The 17,320-nt window shown below is 43.5% G+C and overlaps 1 protein-coding gene across 1 annotated transcript; it reads right to left on the reverse strand.

Annotated features, from left to right (window-relative positions):
* Nucleotides 1-351: 351 nt before the first annotated feature.
* On the reverse strand, nucleotides 352-16,638 carry LOC116503448 (zinc finger protein 91-like). Its single transcript, XM_032209859.1, is given in 7 exon segments — nucleotides 352-1,088; nucleotides 1,091-2,017; nucleotides 15,101-15,313; nucleotides 15,316-15,540; nucleotides 15,543-15,701; nucleotides 15,704-16,354; nucleotides 16,357-16,638. Coding segments are annotated over 7 exon segments (2,580 nt in total). The 5' UTR covers nucleotides 16,583-16,638; the 3' UTR covers nucleotides 352-909.
* Between the last annotated feature and the right edge of the window lie 682 nt (nucleotides 16,639-17,320).

Genomic DNA, 17,320 nt, shown 5'->3' on the forward strand with positions numbered 1-17,320 from the left:
TTCCTTGGACTAGGTCGCATGCATTGTTTTTTTGTCCTACCCGCTGATACTTTGGAAAATAAATCAACCTCCTGCACTTAGTGGCAGCCTCCCAAATACTGGAATACCTGCTATCATATCACTCCAAATCCTTTCTTTTCTCTAGACTAGCCAAACCCAAATCCTGCAACAGTTCTCATAATATGTTAGTCTGCAGGCCTTTAATCATTTTAGTTGCTCATTTTGCACTTTGTCTAAGGGTAAATGTATTTTTTGTAGTATCATGACCAAACTGGATGCGGTATTCCAAGTGTGGTCTTACGAAGGCTTTATAAAACTATATAAAATCATGTGGATTTTGATTCTATGCATGTTTATACAACCCAGGATTATAGGGATTTTGGCTGCTGCCGCACACAGGTGACTCATGTTTAAGTGACTATCTGTTCGACTCCAAGGTCCCCTCTCACAGTTACTGTTTTTGAGCCAGGTTTCATCTAATCTATTTTCCTGCCAGGGTGAAAAACCTACTTCTCTCTCTACATTAAATTTCACATTGTTGGATTCAATCTTGTCTCATTTGGATCAGAAAGGCACAATAGGCATACACATAAAATCAATAAACATAGTGGGTCAGAGGCTAGAATGCAGCACTACAAGGTAATCGCCCACAACCAGGAGTCGATTCTGACCAGCTCATGGTTGATTCATCCTTTCATCCTTTTGAGGTCAGTCAAATGAGGACCCAGATTGCTGGGGTGGGTATGCTGACTTTGTAAACTGCTCAGACAGAGATGTATGGCAGTGCTGTGGATTGGTATATAAATTCTAAGTGGAATTGGTATTGTTATATATTTTCTCCCGAGTGTGGATCCTTTTATGAGCAGTAAGATTACCATTCTGAGCAAACTCTTTCCACATTCCATGCATTTAAAGGTTTCTCTTCTGAGTGGACTTTTTATGGGAAGCAAGATAACTGCGTAGAGCAAAGGTCTTTCCACACTCCCATGCATTTATACGGCTTCTCCCCTGTGTGGATCGTTTTAGTGGAATAAGATTACCTCTTCGAAGAAATGTCTTTCCGCACTCCATGCATTTATATGGTTTCTCCCTGTGTGGATCTTTTTATGGGAAGCAAGATAACTGCTCTGAGCAAAGGACTTTCCACACTCCATGCATTTAAATGGTTTCTCTTCTGAATGGATCTTTTTATGGGAAGCAAGATAACTGCTCTGAGCAAAGGTCTTTCCACACTCCATGCATTTATATGGTTTCTCCCCTGTATGGATCATCTTATGAGAAGTAAGAGCACTGCTCTTAGTAAATGTCTTTCCACACTCCATGCATTTAAATGGTTTTTCTTCCGAGTGGATCTTTGTATGGGAAGCAAGATAACTGCGTTGAGCAAAGGACTTTCCACACTCCATACATTTATATGGTTTTTCCCCTGTGTGGATCATTGTGTGGGAAATAAGATAACCTCTTCTAGGAAAGGTCTTTCCACACTCCATGCACTTATACGGCTTCTCCCCTGTGTGGATCATCTTATGGGAAATAAGATTACCTATTTGAGCAAAGGTCTTTCCACACTCCATGCATTTATATGGCTTCTCCCCTGTGTGGATCTTTTTATGGGAAGCAAGATAACTCCGTTGAGCAAAGGTCTTTCCACACTCCATACATTTAAATGGTTTCTGTCCTGTGTGGATTGTTTTGTGTTTCCTAAGTCCATTGTTATGAATAAAGGTTTTCCCACACTCCATGCATTTATACGGCTTCTCCCTTGTGTGGATCATCTTATGGGAAATAAGATTATCTCTTTGAGCAAACGTCTTTCCACACTCAAGGCATTTAAATGGCTTTTCTCCTGTGTGGATCTTTTTATGGGAAGCAAGATAATTGCGTTGAGCAAAGGTCTTTCCACACTCCATGCATTTAAATGGCTTCTCTCCTGTGTGGATCGTTTTGTGGTTTCTAAGTCCATTGCTATGAATAAAGGTTTTCCCACCCTCCATGAATTTAAAGGGTTTCTCTCCTGCAGTTTGGAGGGGCTGGGCTGCGGGGGCTACAGGGGCTTCTGAACACCTTTTCTCCCCAGTGTGAATCCTTTCATGGAAACTAAGTTGCCTGCTTGTTCTAAAACGTTTTCCAGATTCCAAACATTTATAAGGTGTCTCTTTTGTGTCAATCACTTTTTGAGATGTAAGGAAGTTATTTCCAAGAGATTGAATGAATGTCCCATTGTAATTTTGTCCGTTGTGTCTTATTGCATCTTCCCTTTTGTTTTGGACTAAATTGTGTTCATTTACACTTTTCACACTTTTTCCAATATAATTTTTCCTTATTTTCTTGTTGGGCAAAGAAGTCTTCCATCGGAGGATCAGTGGAAGATGAGCTTTCCTGATTCCAATTATTTGACTGGTTTCTCTCATGGCTTTTGAATTCCATTCGAATTCCAAACTTCTCTTTTTCATCCTTAGCATTGATCCCTTGGAACAGTTCACAGGACTCTTGATTCTCCTCCCCATTATTACCTTCAAAAGAAAAGAGAAGTGAAAATGATAAGAAGATTAGAGAAACAGATCAAACTGTAGAAAGTCAACAAATATTCTTCTGATTTTTTCCAAAGTTCCATTATGTTGTATTTTGCATGCTTACAGTGGTTTGCTATAGACATGATTTCTATATTCATGAGTCATGAAAGCTTTGAAAATACCTAGAAAATATATTTCTTTACAATGATCTATATCAGAGATGGTATTCAGCAAGTTCTGACCAGTTCTGGAGAACCGGTAGCAGAAATTTTGAGTAGTTTGGACAACCAGTAAATAACACCTCTGACTGATCCCACTACCATCTATTCTCTGCCTCCCGAATCCCAGCTGATCGGGAGGAAATGGGGATTTTACAGTAACCTTCCCCTGGAGTGGGAAGGGAATGGAGATTTTACAGTATCCTTCCCTTTCCACGCCCATCGAATTGGTAGTAAAAATTTTTGAATCCCACAACTGATCTATATTTATATGCAAAGAGCCTTGGCCTATCCTCCATGTAGATGCAGTTTTATTGAGAACTACACGTTGAGTGTAGTTGGTCAGTTACGAATCCATCTGGTGGTGATCCAGGCAAAAGTCTTTGAAAATGAAGAGGCCTTCCCTCTGGTTGCCCCAGATCTTGTGCAGGCCTCGGTTAGCAGAGAACAGAGGCCTTATGTACTATAGTGCGAAATCACACGAGATCAGTTGTGCAAGATTTCTCACTACTTGAGCCATATGTTTTCTGCAAATGTACCAAAGCAGACATAGTCACAGGTTAAGTCTTGGCGGGGAGCGGGGAGGGGAATAGGTAGGGCAAAGGATAGTGTCTCTGCTGTCATTTGTAAATGTGGACAGCCGTAGTGCTGCAACATGCGTAATTTTAGGACTGGGTCTAAAGTATTGAGGGGTGTAAATCATAACTTCTAATAGTCGCTAAGTGAACTGTCGTAACTCGGGGATTACTTAAACCGTAGGATGCTCTGAATCACATTTCATGAGGCCTTTGTTCTTCAATTGGATTGGGAGAATGCTCTTCCATGGCCTGAGCAAGAAAGTTTGTTTCTCACAAAATTTTGGAGATTTCAGAGAACAATTGAGAACACATTCCTCTCACATGACCTCCAGGGGAAACATAAAAGAACACCCCACAATGTGGAATAGGTTTTCTCTCTTTTTTTAATTGAATAACCTCATTTATTCAATGTTTGAATAAACATTGGACATAGAGCAACCTTTCTGGCTTTGTCATTTCCATACATATTTTAACATAACAACAAATGCAGTTTCTACTTGTCGTAAATAGCTACTTTAATCTTATTAACATATCCCTTATCCTCCTTATTTACATATTATCTACATATTATCCAGTTCCAATTTTACAATCCTCAAAATATTCTGTTCCGACTCCTTTTCCTCATTTCCAACCATTGATACATTTTGTTTCAAATTTCATAATATTCTCTATTTTTGATTTCTAGTGTTAGTCTGTCCATTTCTGCACAGACCAAAATTTTATTACTTTTTCAGTGGGGGCATTTGTTTTTCCAATTTTGCACATATGCCAATCTTGCTGCGGTTATCACATGCAGCATTAAATATATCGCTCCTTTACTATATTTTTCTTTTGTTATTCCTAATTGGAATAGTTCTGGTTTTAAATCTATCTTTTGATCTAACATCTCTTCCAACCATGTCTTTATCTGATGACAAAATTCCTTGTCTTTTGTACATAATCACCACATATGAAAAAAGATTCTAAAGCCGAGTTACATTTCCAAACCCTGCAGAGATTGATTTTATTCATTTTTCCTAACCTCGGGGGGGGGGGGGGCACAAGGCACCAAAACGCATAGAACATTTTGTGCAGGTGTTCTTTATACGAGGTGGCTAGTATTAATTTCTATTTTCTATTTCTCTCCTAAATCTTGCCATTTATCCAGTTCAATGTTATAACCAAAGTAATTGGCCCACGTTACCATAGTTTCCATCACTTGTTCGTGGAATATTTTTTCTCAATGGTTAGAGATAAGAGGTAGACATTAGATGAAGAAAGAACATTGTTATGTATAAATTAAGTATGAACATTGTTTATGTATGCTAATATAATCAATAGGATTACAAATAAGCTAACATAATTACAAATATGGTTAGAATCATTCTGTCATACTACAACTATTGCTATCAAATATATGTTACTATTTATTTCTTTATTCTCTTTTGTAAAATGGTATAGCCAGACAATACACAGTATTCAAAATGTTTATATGTAAATTAAAAAACTTGTCTCAAAAAAAGCACACCCATTCTTTTCAGCCTCCTTCAAATTGAAATGGAAAAATACAGATAAGAAATGGCATAGAAAGGATCTAAATAAAAGCTAACTATAATCTGTCTTCTTGAACTCTCTGACTGGGGACTAGAAAACTCTTACCCAGAGAGACCACGTTCCTAGGATTTTCAAGCATGACTTCCGAATGCAGCGCTTTCTGGTCAGATCCAGCTGGGTACGTTCCTCGTCAGAGAAACACACAGCCACCTCCTCGAAGGACACACAGACTCTCCTGAACACAGAAAAAAGAACAGAATATAGGATTCGTAAGCTCTGTTCATCTTCATCAATGATTTAAACAGGAGGATAGAAGGGGAACTCATCAAATTTTCAGACAAAACTAAATTGACAGAAATACCAACACTTCAGAAGATAAGCTCAAGAGATAGAAGGATCCACAGATTGGGCCCCATATAACAAAATGAAAATCAAGGGTGAGAAATGGAAGATGCTACATTTAGGATAGAAAAACTAAATGCACGGGCATAAAATAGGTGACACCTGCTCAACAGTAGAAAGTGCAATGGAGATCTTGGAGCCCTAGTGGACAGTTGCTTAAATGTGACCCAGCAGTGTGATTCAGTTGCCAAAAAAATGCAACCATAGGCTTTGTTAAGAGAGGGATAGACTCAAGATCACATGAAGTGTTAGTATCACTTTATAATGCCTTGGTAAGACAGCACATAGCATCCAGTATTGGTTGTATGTTGTAAAAAAGATCTTGAGACTCTAGAAAGAGTACAGAGAAGAGCAACCAAAATGATAGGGTCCTGGAGGCTAAAACATAAATAATAGTTGCTGGAATTGTGTATGCGTATTTAATGAAAAAAAGAACTAGGAATGACATGATAGCAGTGTTGTCATATATAAGGGGCTGCCACAAAGAAGAGGAGGCCAACCTATTCTCCAAAGCACCTGAAGGCTGGACAGGAAGCAGTGGATGGAAACTAATCAAGGACAGAACTAATCAAGGACAGAACTAACCTATAATTAAAGAGAAATTTCCTGACAATGAGAACAATTAAATCAGTGGAATGACTTGCCTCCAGAAGTTGTGGATGCTCCAACACTGGAGGGGTTTGAGAAGAAATTGGACAGCCATTTATCTGAAATGTCATAGGGCTTCCTGTCTGAGTAGAGGGTTGGCCTAGAAGACCTCCAAGATCTTTACCAACTCTGTTATTCTGCTCCATTGGTCCCAAATTCCCAAAGTGAAGATATGCCCCAATTGTCATCTTCCCTGATCTTTATGCCACCTGGGTTCGGGTCGTGTGGGGCTCAGGACCCTGGACAGCACCCCAAAATTGGGTAGCTGGTGAAATATTTTAATTGAGATTCAGGTTAATGTCAGGGTTCCAAAGAGGATTCAAAAGTATCAAGTCAGGCAAAGTATTGCTCAGTTCCAATTTATTAAGAGACCAATGTTGGCACATCTGGGAAACTCCGAATCTGAAGGCTTCCCAGTTTTCCCACCCTGTTGTCTTGCCCCCACACCCACAAGTCCATCACATGGCCCAATTGTCCACTGCCATGCTGGCAGCTTCCACCCATCCAGTTCCGGTCAGGTGCAGAGATGCAGAGACAAAGGGTGACCTTGGCTTTCTAGAAAGAATGTTGTTATGGCTACATACCATCTAACTCCGTACAATCCCCCCTCCCATTTTCCCACAAGAGAAATGTATAGTAGAATAATAGAAAGTGTGGCGGGCCTAAGATCCACCAGAAAATATGGCTGCAGGCCTGACACTAAGTTAAATGGCTGTGCTTCACACAAGTCCTAATTTTACATAAGAAAATGGGCAAATATGAAAATTGCTTTAACTGAAGAAATATTTGCGGCAAATTTTATCAAACGTGGCAATGTATTTAGTTATTCATTAGCCTTAAACAATTCCAAGTGGAATTCCAACAATTACAAAAATAATGGGTCTCTAGCAGATACTAACATAGCGATATGTTTATTCTTACGTCTTGAAGGACTTTTAAAAATTACTTCTTGTAAACTCATAGTTGGATGAGTACCTAGCAGAAAAGTAAACCTGTGGTCTTTAAAAAACATTTCCTAAACAGATCTGAGGGTAGAAAGGATAACCTCTGTGTCCTACTAATAGTCTACAGGGGAAGTTAAGCTGGCGGACCTGAACTTGAACCTGCTATTATGCTATCCATGTCACGCAGGAACAAAAATAATAGACAGAACAAGGAGGGAAAATAGAAGGAGAGAGAACTCTGCACACCCACTTCACTTCCGAAGGAAAGGAGAATACAAATCTAATAACTTTTCCCTTTCTTACTTGATTTGGAGGTTCAACCGCTTTGAGCTCCATCATGAAAACCAGAAATCTGCATTCTTTGTTTCTCTGTAAGGATAAATAATTTAAAAATGCATATTTAACAAAAGAAGAGGAGGTATACTACAGAAGAGAAGAAAGTAAAACAGATGGGATCTCTCTGGGTAATTGGAGGATCTTTGATTACCTCCTGAGGTGTCCCGACTTGGGTCTTCCCAAGGGATCCCACTGAAAAATAGCTTCTGAGGGGGATTTGATGGATTCTTCTTTCCCTCAGGATCGCTGATCTCTGCATTGCCGCACTTCAAATAGGAGGGAAAGACAAAAGAAGCAGAATTAATGTACATCACGAAATAAAGTGGATTCATATCTGGAACACAACCTCAAAGCCCTAATATTCATCAGTGAGTGAGAAAACAATGGAGCAATGTCCTACAAGAATTGATGGGACATCACTATATATTATTATTGCAGCGACGTCTGGTAGGAAGGGCGAAGTATTCAAAAACATTCTTTATTACCTTCTGAGCTCCCTAAAGTCTCTCACCTGCTCCTTCTCCTCTTCTGCTTGGCTCAAGAGGAAGCCTTCAGCCAGAGCCACCGCCTGGGAGCTGGTCTCTGCTCCACACTCCCGCACCCAGCCCTCCATCTCTGGGGGAAGAAGGACCAGGAGCTGCTCCAGAACCACCAGGTCCAGCATCTGGGTTTTGGTGTGCTTTTCCGGTCTCAGCCATCGCCTACAAAAGTCATGGAGTCGGTTGCAAAGACCTCGGGACCCTCAGCTTCCTGGTATTGGATGAAATTCCGCGGCTGAACTTCGGGAGGGAGGATGGTTTCCTCCTCCAGGATCTTCTGCCCAGTCCTTGTCCAGAGCTCCCCTCCCTTCCCAGGCTGAGCAGCCGAAGGGCCTTTTCCGCTTCCCTCCTTGGCAAAAGGTTGTGTCTCCATCCTTTCTCTGTCCTGCAGAGCAACTCCAGATGGCTCCAAGGACTCTGGTGGGTCTCCAGATGCCTTTTCCTTCACGGGACCATTTCTGGGGCCCCAGGATGGATCCCTGCAAGTTATTGCTCTTTTTTTTCCCTCCCAAGAGAAATTTTGGCTTGCAAAGATTTCAGGTTTCTGTATCTGAGATGGAAGGAAAATAAAAGCCAAGAATTAGAAAGTGGAATTCAGCCACTGAACAACCTTCACCCAAGCGGGTCATCCCAGCGCAGGGACTCGGGCCACCTCCAGCAGGGCCGGGAGGAAGCAACTGGAGAGGCCAACTCTCCCCCTCGGGAGACAGGATCGGGCCCTCGGGGAGCCTGGTGCGAATCCTGCCTCCTCCTCGCCCGGCTTCTCTCTCTCCTGCTGGGCCTCCGCAAGGCCGACCCTCCGCTGCCCCACCTTGGGCTCTTCCCCGGACAGGGGGCGGGAAGGGAACCCCCGGGTCCCCGCAGCCTCCCTGACATCGTCGCTTCCCCCTGCATGGAGAGGCCGGCTGGGGAGCATGGGACTCGGGGTTGAAGCCGGAGGAGGGGGGCGTGGGTCTCTCCCTCCTGTGCCTCCCTTTGCCCGGGAAGAGCCCCTAACTCACCTGGGCCACGTCTGGATCTCCCCCCGTTAGAGTCTCCCGCAGGCTCTCAGCCTCCTGCAGAGCCACAGGGGTTAAGGAGAGCGAGTGCGGCGTCCTAGAGCGGCAATCTTATGATGTCACTTCCTTCGCAGCCCTCTCAGGAAAGGCAGCCGTAACTTCCGCCCTTCTGTAGCCCAATTGGGAAGCGCCTGATGTTCCCTTCTCTTGGCAGAAGGCGCCCCCTAGTGGATTTTGCCTAAATTTACAGCATTTCCTGCAAAGCGCGGGAAAGAGGAGCGCATCTGAGGGAAGGGCAGGGATGGTGGGGATGGTAGTAGGAGGAAAGGGCCCTCTCAATGCCTCCCTGCCCAAGAAAAGTTCTGTGGTTTCCAGAGGCGGCACTTTCTCCATCTTCCTCTCCTTCCTGTCCAGAACCGTCTGTGGAGATGGAGAAAAATCTCCCTGGAGGATTTGCACTCGCTACCATCAAGAACAGCAGCCCTGAAGGCTGGGCAGAGATTGGAGGAGGCTTCAAAAGGGGCCAAATCCTGTCAGAAAGAGCCGGGCGTTCACAAGAGGAGGAGCCTCTGTTGGAAACCCAGCTTGTGTCTTGTGGTTGTTGCGAACTTTGGTCATAAGTGGAGGAAGATGGGACACAGGCAGGGAAGCCACAATCAGGAAAATTGAGATTTTTATTTATTTCAGTATCTAAGGAGATTCTCAGTCATTCAGGTCATGGTTGTCCCCAAAGGTGCTTTTTTGAGACAACTGGACTTTTTGGTTTTTCTTTAAAGATGTTTCACTTCTCCTCCAAGAAGCTTCTTCAGTTCTGACCGGATGGTGGGGAATGAAATTTATTTCAGTATATACAGCAGCCCTCCTCAAATTCTTAGGTCTGGTGCCTACGAATAATTGGAAACACCGAGTGGCAGCTTCCAACAATAAGAATAATTGAATTATTATGAATTGATCTTTTTCTAAAACATATGAAGACTAAAACATATGAAGAACGGTTACAGGAACTGGACACTGAGAAGGACCTGGGGAGACATCACAGCAGTGTTTCAGTATTTGTGGGGCTGCCACAGAGAGGAGGGGATCAAGATATCTTCCAAAGCACTTGAAGGCCAGACCAGGAATAATGAATGGAAATTGACCAAGGAGAGATTCAACCTAATAATAAGGAGGAACCTTTTGACAGTGAGATCAATCAACCAATGAAACAGCTTTCCTTCGGAAGTTGTGGTGGTCATCACTTGAGATTTCAAGAAGAGATTGAACTGCCATTTGTCAGAAATGGTATAGGCTGTTCTGCTTGAATGTGTGTGGGGGGGGGGTGTTGGACTAGATGACCTATAAGGTCCCTTCCAACTCTGTTAATCTGTGTGTGTGTGTATTTTCAGTTCCGACATGGAGAAAAAGTTGTAACTGGTGGATGTTTCAGAAATTTTACTTCAAAACAAGGCTCATTGGTGGAGAAAGGGAGAGTAAATGGTGACACATCTATGACGCGGAGAAAAGCTAGAATTTCCAAATGAAGAAAGGAAAAAGGTGAAAATTGGATATAAAGCTCAATATGAGGGTAAAGAAAAAAGCATGTTTTACTTAGGAACTGAATAAGGAATAATGTCATGGTATGAGAAGGAAATTTAAGATCCTTGGGGAATTTAAGGCAACTGGGGGATACCTTTAGATCAGTAGTGTCAAAACTGGAGGCCTGCAGGCTGGATGTGTCATATGCAGGCCACGGCCACCCCAGCTCCGCAAGGGCAAAAAAGGTCATAATGCGTCAGGTGACATCACTGTGATGCAGCAAGTTTGCCATCTGTGCTTTAGATCATTAATAAACAAAAACAGGACACACAAATTTTGTTACTGTTAAAAAGATAAACTGCTCTTAAGAGATTTGTCTGCATTAGGGTGTTACGCAAGAGAAAAAGAAGTTTAGCTACAATTACCAAAACACAGAATTTAGATGAAGGAAAAGTAGTGGTTAAAAATCAATTTTAAAAGAGTTGGAGTTAACTTTTTTGTGTTTTCAACCCACTTATTATTCTTCAGTTTAACCCAGAATCAGCCATAAAGCAGTTTTTGAATTGAGCTTCAAATGGGGATTTCCGCCCTCTCCAAAATCTTTCCATACATTTTTGTTAAATAATTTTTCATGCAAGCAGAATTTTATACATGTTTAGCAAATAAACGCACCATTGATATTTAATTAATTCTATTAAATAAAATGTTGGCTTTTCCTTAACCATTGTCATATCATGGGAAGGGGGAAAAAGGGGCTCTAAATGCTTGAAATATTGTCCGTGCATTTGGGGTTATTTTCCTGGCTCTTTTTGTGAAACAGAAGTTATTCACCCTGAACTTTTTTATGCATACATACATACACTCAATGGTGAGCTGCAATTCTTTTAACAATGTGTTCTACATGGGGCTGCCCTTGAAGAGCATCCGGCGACTTCAGCTAGTCCAGAACGCGGCCGTGCGAGTGATTGTGGGTGCACCTCGGTTCGCTCACATAACACCTATCCTCCGCGAGCTGCGCTGGCTACCTGTTGATCTCCGGGTGCGCTTCAAGGTGCTACTTGTCACTCATAAAGCCCTCCATGGTAGTGGATCTGCGTACTTGAGAGACCACCTCCTGCCAATTACCTCCCTGCGACCAATTAGATCGCATAGATTAGGCCTCCTCCGAGTTCCATCTGCCAGTCAGTGCCGACTGGCAACCACACGGAGGAGAGCCTTTTCAGTAGTAGCTCCGACCCTTTGGAACGATCTCCCCGTGGAGATTCGTACCCTCACCACCGTCCAGACCTTCCGCGCAGCCCTTAAGACCTGGCTAGCCCGTCAGGCCTGGGGATAAAGATAATCTGTCCCCACCCGAATGATGAATGAATGTTGCTTACTATTTTATTTATGTATTGTTTGCGTCTATTGTCTGTACCCCCCTTCCTTATTTTATGTAAGCCGCCCTGAGTCCCCTCAGGGAAAAGGGGCCTATAAATTCTAATAAAATCCTAAAAAAAAAATCCTAAACAACCGGTTCTCTACCCTAATGACGGGCTGGGTGGGAGTGGCTGGATGGTGGTCCTGTGACTAAGTGGGCATGGCCAAATCAATGTCACTCACAGCAAGATGGGGTGGTGTAGGGGCCAAAGTGGCAGTTGTCAGAGCTTTAGTGCAGCAACAGCAGCGTTGATTCTCCGATACCTCATCTGTTGGGGTCTTGCTGCCCGACAGTCATGGTTTTTAAAAAGGTTTTTGAACAGGAAATGATGGGCAGCTACTTCCAGCCTTTGTTGGTGCAACTGGGCACATGACCCCCCCAAGACACTGGCCTGCAGCTGCTGCCTCTTTTTCCGCGCAACAAGCCTGCAGCCGCCTCCTATTTTCCATGCAAGAAGTCTCCAAGCTGCCGGTCTTTTTCAGCACAGGAAGCCTGTAGGCGCTGCTTTTTGATGGCACGAAGAGGCTGCAACAGCAGCCTCTGCCAGCTGGAACCGAGTCGGGAGCGATGGTTGGAGGCTTCTCACACTGGCAAAGACAGGCAGCTGGAGGCTTCTCGTGCCGGCAAAGAGGTGGCAGCTGGAGGCTTCTTGAGCAGGCAAAGACCGGCAGCTGCAGGATTCTCACGCCAGCAAAAACTGGCAGCTACAGGATTCTTGTGCCATCATAGAGGTGGTGACTGAAGGATTCTTGGTGAAAAGGGACACAGCTGTCAGGGTTCCAAGTAACACTCCTAATGAAAGAAGACTCCGAGGCTTGAGATTCCTCAAAGTTCCATTTTATTAGAGATGTCATACTGGCACATCTGGGAAAACCCGAATCTGAAAGTTTCCAGGTTTTCCCACCCAAAAGAAAGTTCAAGTCCCTGCCCAGCACCCACATGTCCATCCCATGGCCCAATCAGGTGCCATCCAAAACAGCAGATGCCACCCAGTCATCTCATCACAGCTGCTGGGCCAGATGACCTTGACTTTCTGAGAAATAATGCCTCCTGCCGATTACCTCCCAAAGACCCATTAGATCCCACAGATTAGGCCTCCTCCGAATTCCATCTGCCAGCCAATGCCGGCTGTCAACCACCGGAGGAGGGCCTTCTCTGTGGCTGCTCCGGCCCTCTGGAACGATCTCCCCGTGGAGATTCGGACCCTCTCCACCCTTCAGGCTTTCCGTAAAGCCGTTAAGACCTGGCTGTTCCAGCAGGCCTGGGGCTGTTGAGTTCCATCCCCACTCGAATTGGCGCGCTTGTTGAGACCTTTTTAAATTGTTTGTATGTTTGTTCTGTTGCCTCCCTTTTGTATTGTCCCCCCCTCCCTTGGTTTTGTTAGCCGCCTGAGTCTCTTGGGAATAGGGCGGCATACAAGTTGAATAAAACCTAAACTTTCTGAGAAATAATGTTATTATGGCTATATATCAGCCACACTCAGTATAATCCCCCCTCCCATTTTCCCACAGTAGAAAATGTGGCAGGCCTTAAGTCCAAAAGGTAAAAGATGGCTTCCAGGTCTGACAACATCAAGGCTTGGCTGCCTTTCAGGCCCTGCTCTGTGCTGTCAACTGCTCGACCTCTGCTGTGCCTTGGGTCCTGCATGCAGCCCGCAACAAGGGGACATGCGTTTGAGGTTGACGTGTTGCACGGGGGTGGTGAGTGTGAGGGTGATGATCCGGGGTGAGTGGGGGCATGTGGGTGGCAGGCCCTGGGAAAGGCCAGAGCCAGGGACTGGTGCATCCCCCAAAGTGAGGGGAAGGGGCGGCATGCAGGGGAAGCCCCTAAGAAGGCCAGAGCCAAGGACTGGCACGTCCCCCAACTTGAGACGAAGGATGAGCGGACAGCATGCAGGCAGAGACCTCAGGGAAGGCCAGAGCTAGGGACTGGTGCATCCCCCGACCCGAGGCGTGGGCAGGTGACATGTGAGTGAAAGGATGGCAAGCCAGGCCCGAAAGGTGGCTGAGCCTCGCTGTGTCCACCCCAAGGCAGCCCTTCGGCTGTGCGCCTTACCTTCACAGGCAGCTGTGGTGAACAGAGTGGGTGAGGTGCGGAGATCAGCTGGGCCAAATGGTCTGGGCAAGAGAGCAAAGGAGCCAGAGTAGCTGGGCGCAGGCATGACTCTAGCCACCAGCCAAGGTGGGGGAGGCGAGATAGGGTGGGACGGAGCCAGCCAGTGGTGGGATTTTCCGGTTCACCGAACTGCGCAGAATCTTAATAACTGATATGCCCAAACCAGTGCAAACCAGTAGCAGCCCACCTCTCCATACACTCTTCATCTCTGGGATGTATCACATCCTGAAAGGCCTTTGAAGTGTTCTATTCATACAGGTTGACTGAGATCTCATTTCTTCACCATGGATGCAATAAATTGGATTATTTTTGGTGGGGTATCTTCATATTCTAGGGGGATTCCAGTTGTCATTTCTGAGTAGTTTTTGTTTATTGTCCGATTATTTTATTTTAGTCTCAACGGATTTCCAAAGAACTTTCTTCTTCCTTCATTGTTTGCAATGCCAGCACAATGGAGTCATTTTCATTCACATTCTCCTGAATATCCCTAACTTGAGATGAAATAAAGAAAGAAAAAGGAGATAAATGTAAACTTAAGAAAAAAAAATCTCTTATTGATATGAAATATGTTAGCGGTTAAGACGACAATACATTTAAAATTCACTATTCATAATTAAAAGAACATGTGCCCATCATTTTAGTTTCACTTGCTAAATCCATCTCTCTGGGGCTGCCAGTTGTGCAGATCAAACTCCGAAAAATCTTTCTTTACAAGTTAAGTGAGGCTAGTTGTCAATTTACAACCATAACAGAGCCAGTAATTTCCACTGTAAGTCATGACAGTCAAGGCACTCACACAACCAACCCAATTGTACTCTTTTTGTAGTGGCCATTAAGCAAATCTAGCAGTTTCAAAAAGGAACGCCACCATTTGATAATGAAACATCTGCAAGAAAAAAACCAAGCTCAGGGAGCACCAAGGAACCATACACTAGAATTATTAAGCAAGGCAATGCATTCCTACTGTAGCTTTTGCATCCCTCGTGTGACCACAAGATGTGTAATCTCCCATCATTACCATGAATGCTGCAGTCAGCTCATCCTGATGCAAAATATAACATCAACCACATCATGTGATTGTAGGGATATGTGCCACCACTGGCATATACATGGGGTGGGTCATAAATAGCTTTTGGGGGTTGCACAATAACTTTGAACATTCTTTAAGTGAATGGTCATAAGATGAGGACTACCTATATATGTAAATAGGAAATGCACAAATGTAGCAAACTAAATGTAGAATTTACATGAGTTCTCACCCAAATGGATCTGTCTTTTACAAATTAGATCATTCCTCCTGAAGCTCTTTCTATGCGCCACACTTTTATATAGTTTCTCTTCTGTGGACCCTTTTATGGGAAGTAAGTTCACTGCTAGTAGTAAAGCTCTTTCCACACTCCATACACTTATATGGCTTCTCCCCTGTGTGGATCCTTTTATGAGAAGTAAGATTACTACTAATGGTAAAGCTCTTTCCACACTCCATACATTTATATGGCTTCTCTCCAGTGTGGATTCTTTTGTGGGAAATAAGATCACTACTAATGGTAAAGCTTTTCCACACTCCATACATTTATATGGCTTCTCTCCAGTGTGGATCCTTTTATGGGAAGTAAGAACACTACTAGTGGTAAAGCTCTTTCCACATTCCATACATTTATAAGGCTTCTCCCCTGTGTGGATCCTTTTGTGGGAAGTAAGATCACTACTAGTGGTAAAGCTCTTTCCACATTCCATACATTTATAAGGCTTCTCCCCTGTGTGGATCCTTTTATGGGAAGTAGGGAACCGCTATGAGTGAAGTTCTTTCCACACTCCACACATTTGTACGGCTTCTCCCCCGTGTGGATCCTTTTATGTCTCATAAGGGATGAGTTTTCACTGAAGTTCTTTCCACATTGTCTGCAGTTATATGGTTTCTCTCCTGTGTGGATCCTTTTAGGGAAGTAAGGTGACTGCTAACAGTAAAACCCATTCCACACACCAAGCACTTATATGGTTTCTCCCCTGTATGGGTCCTGTTATGGTAAGTAAGGGAACCACTATGACTGAAGCTCTTTCCACACTCTCTGCATTTATACGGCTTCTCTCCTCTGTGCATCCTTTCATGGGAATTAAGGTTACCCTGTTGGGTGAAACCCTTCCCACATTCTCTACATTTATATGGCTTCTCCCCTGTGTGGATCCTTTTATGTCTCATAAGGGATACATTGTCATACAAGCCCTTTCCACATTCCATGCATTGATATGGCTTTTCCCCCGTGTGGATTCGTTTATGGGAAGTAAGTTGACTACTCTGAGTAAAAGTCTTTCCACAGTCCAAACATTTATAAGGTTTTTCCCCTGCATGGATCCTGTTGTGGTAAGTAAGGGAAACACTGTGGCTGTAGCTCTTCCCACACTCTCTGCATTTGTATGGCTTCTCCCCTGTATGAATCCTTTTATGGGAAGTAAGATTACTGCTTTGAGTAAAAGATTTTCCACACTCCATGCATTTATATGGCTTCTCTCCTGCATGGATCTTCTCATGTTTCATAAGGGATGCATTTTCACAGAAGCTCTTCCCACACTCTTTGCACTTATATGGCCTCTCCTGTGGATCCTTTTATGGGTAATAAGTTGACTGCTATGAGTAAAGGTCTTATCACACTCCTTGCATTTATATGGTTTCTCTCCTGTGTGGGTCCTTTTATGAGGAGTAAGTTGACTGCTATGAGTAAAAGTCTTCCCACATTCCAGGCATTTATAAAGCTTCTCTCCCGTATGGATCCTTTTATGAAATGTAAGGGAACAGCTGTCACTGAAACCATTTCCACACTCCATACACTTACATCGTTTCTTCCCTGTGTGGACCCTTTTATGAAATAAGATGACTGCTAACAAAACTCTTTCCACACTCCTTGCATGTATGAGATTTCTCTCCTGTGTGAATCCTTTTATGGGAAGTAAGTTGACTGTTATTGGTAAAGCCCTTCCCATATTCCAGACATTTGTTTGGCTTTTCCCCTGTATGAATCCTTTTATGTCTCACAAAGAATGCGTTTTCACAGAAGCTTTTTCCACACTCCATGCATTTATATGGCATCTCCCCTGTGTGGATCCTTTATGGATAGTAAGATTTCTATGTTGACCGAATACCTTTCCACACTCCATGCATTTGTATGGTTTCTCTTCTGTGGGTGTTTTTATGAGATGTAAGGGAGCCATTTCCATAAGAAAAAGTGAAAGTCCAATTGTCGTTTTTTCCATGGTCTCTGGATACATGATCTCCTTTGGTTTGGGTTGGATAATGTTGATTTACATCAAATTTATCTTGGATTAGCTTCTTCCCAATGTAGCTTTTCTTTATTTTTCCTTGTTGGGCAACAAAGTCTTGTATGGGAACCACAATGGAAGATGTACTTTCTTGATTCTTATCATCTGACTGGTTTCTCTCCTGTCTTTCTTTTTTCATTTGAATTGGAAATGTTCTGTCTCCAGCACTGATCACTTGAAACAGTTCACAGGAATCTTTATTCTCCTGCCCATTATTACCTTCAGAAGAAAAGAGAAATGAAATGA

This window comes from Thamnophis elegans, chromosome 2, assembly GCF_009769535.1.
Source record: "Thamnophis elegans isolate rThaEle1 chromosome 2, rThaEle1.pri, whole genome shotgun sequence".
Lineage (NCBI taxonomy): Eukaryota > Metazoa > Chordata > Lepidosauria > Squamata > Colubridae > Thamnophis > Thamnophis elegans.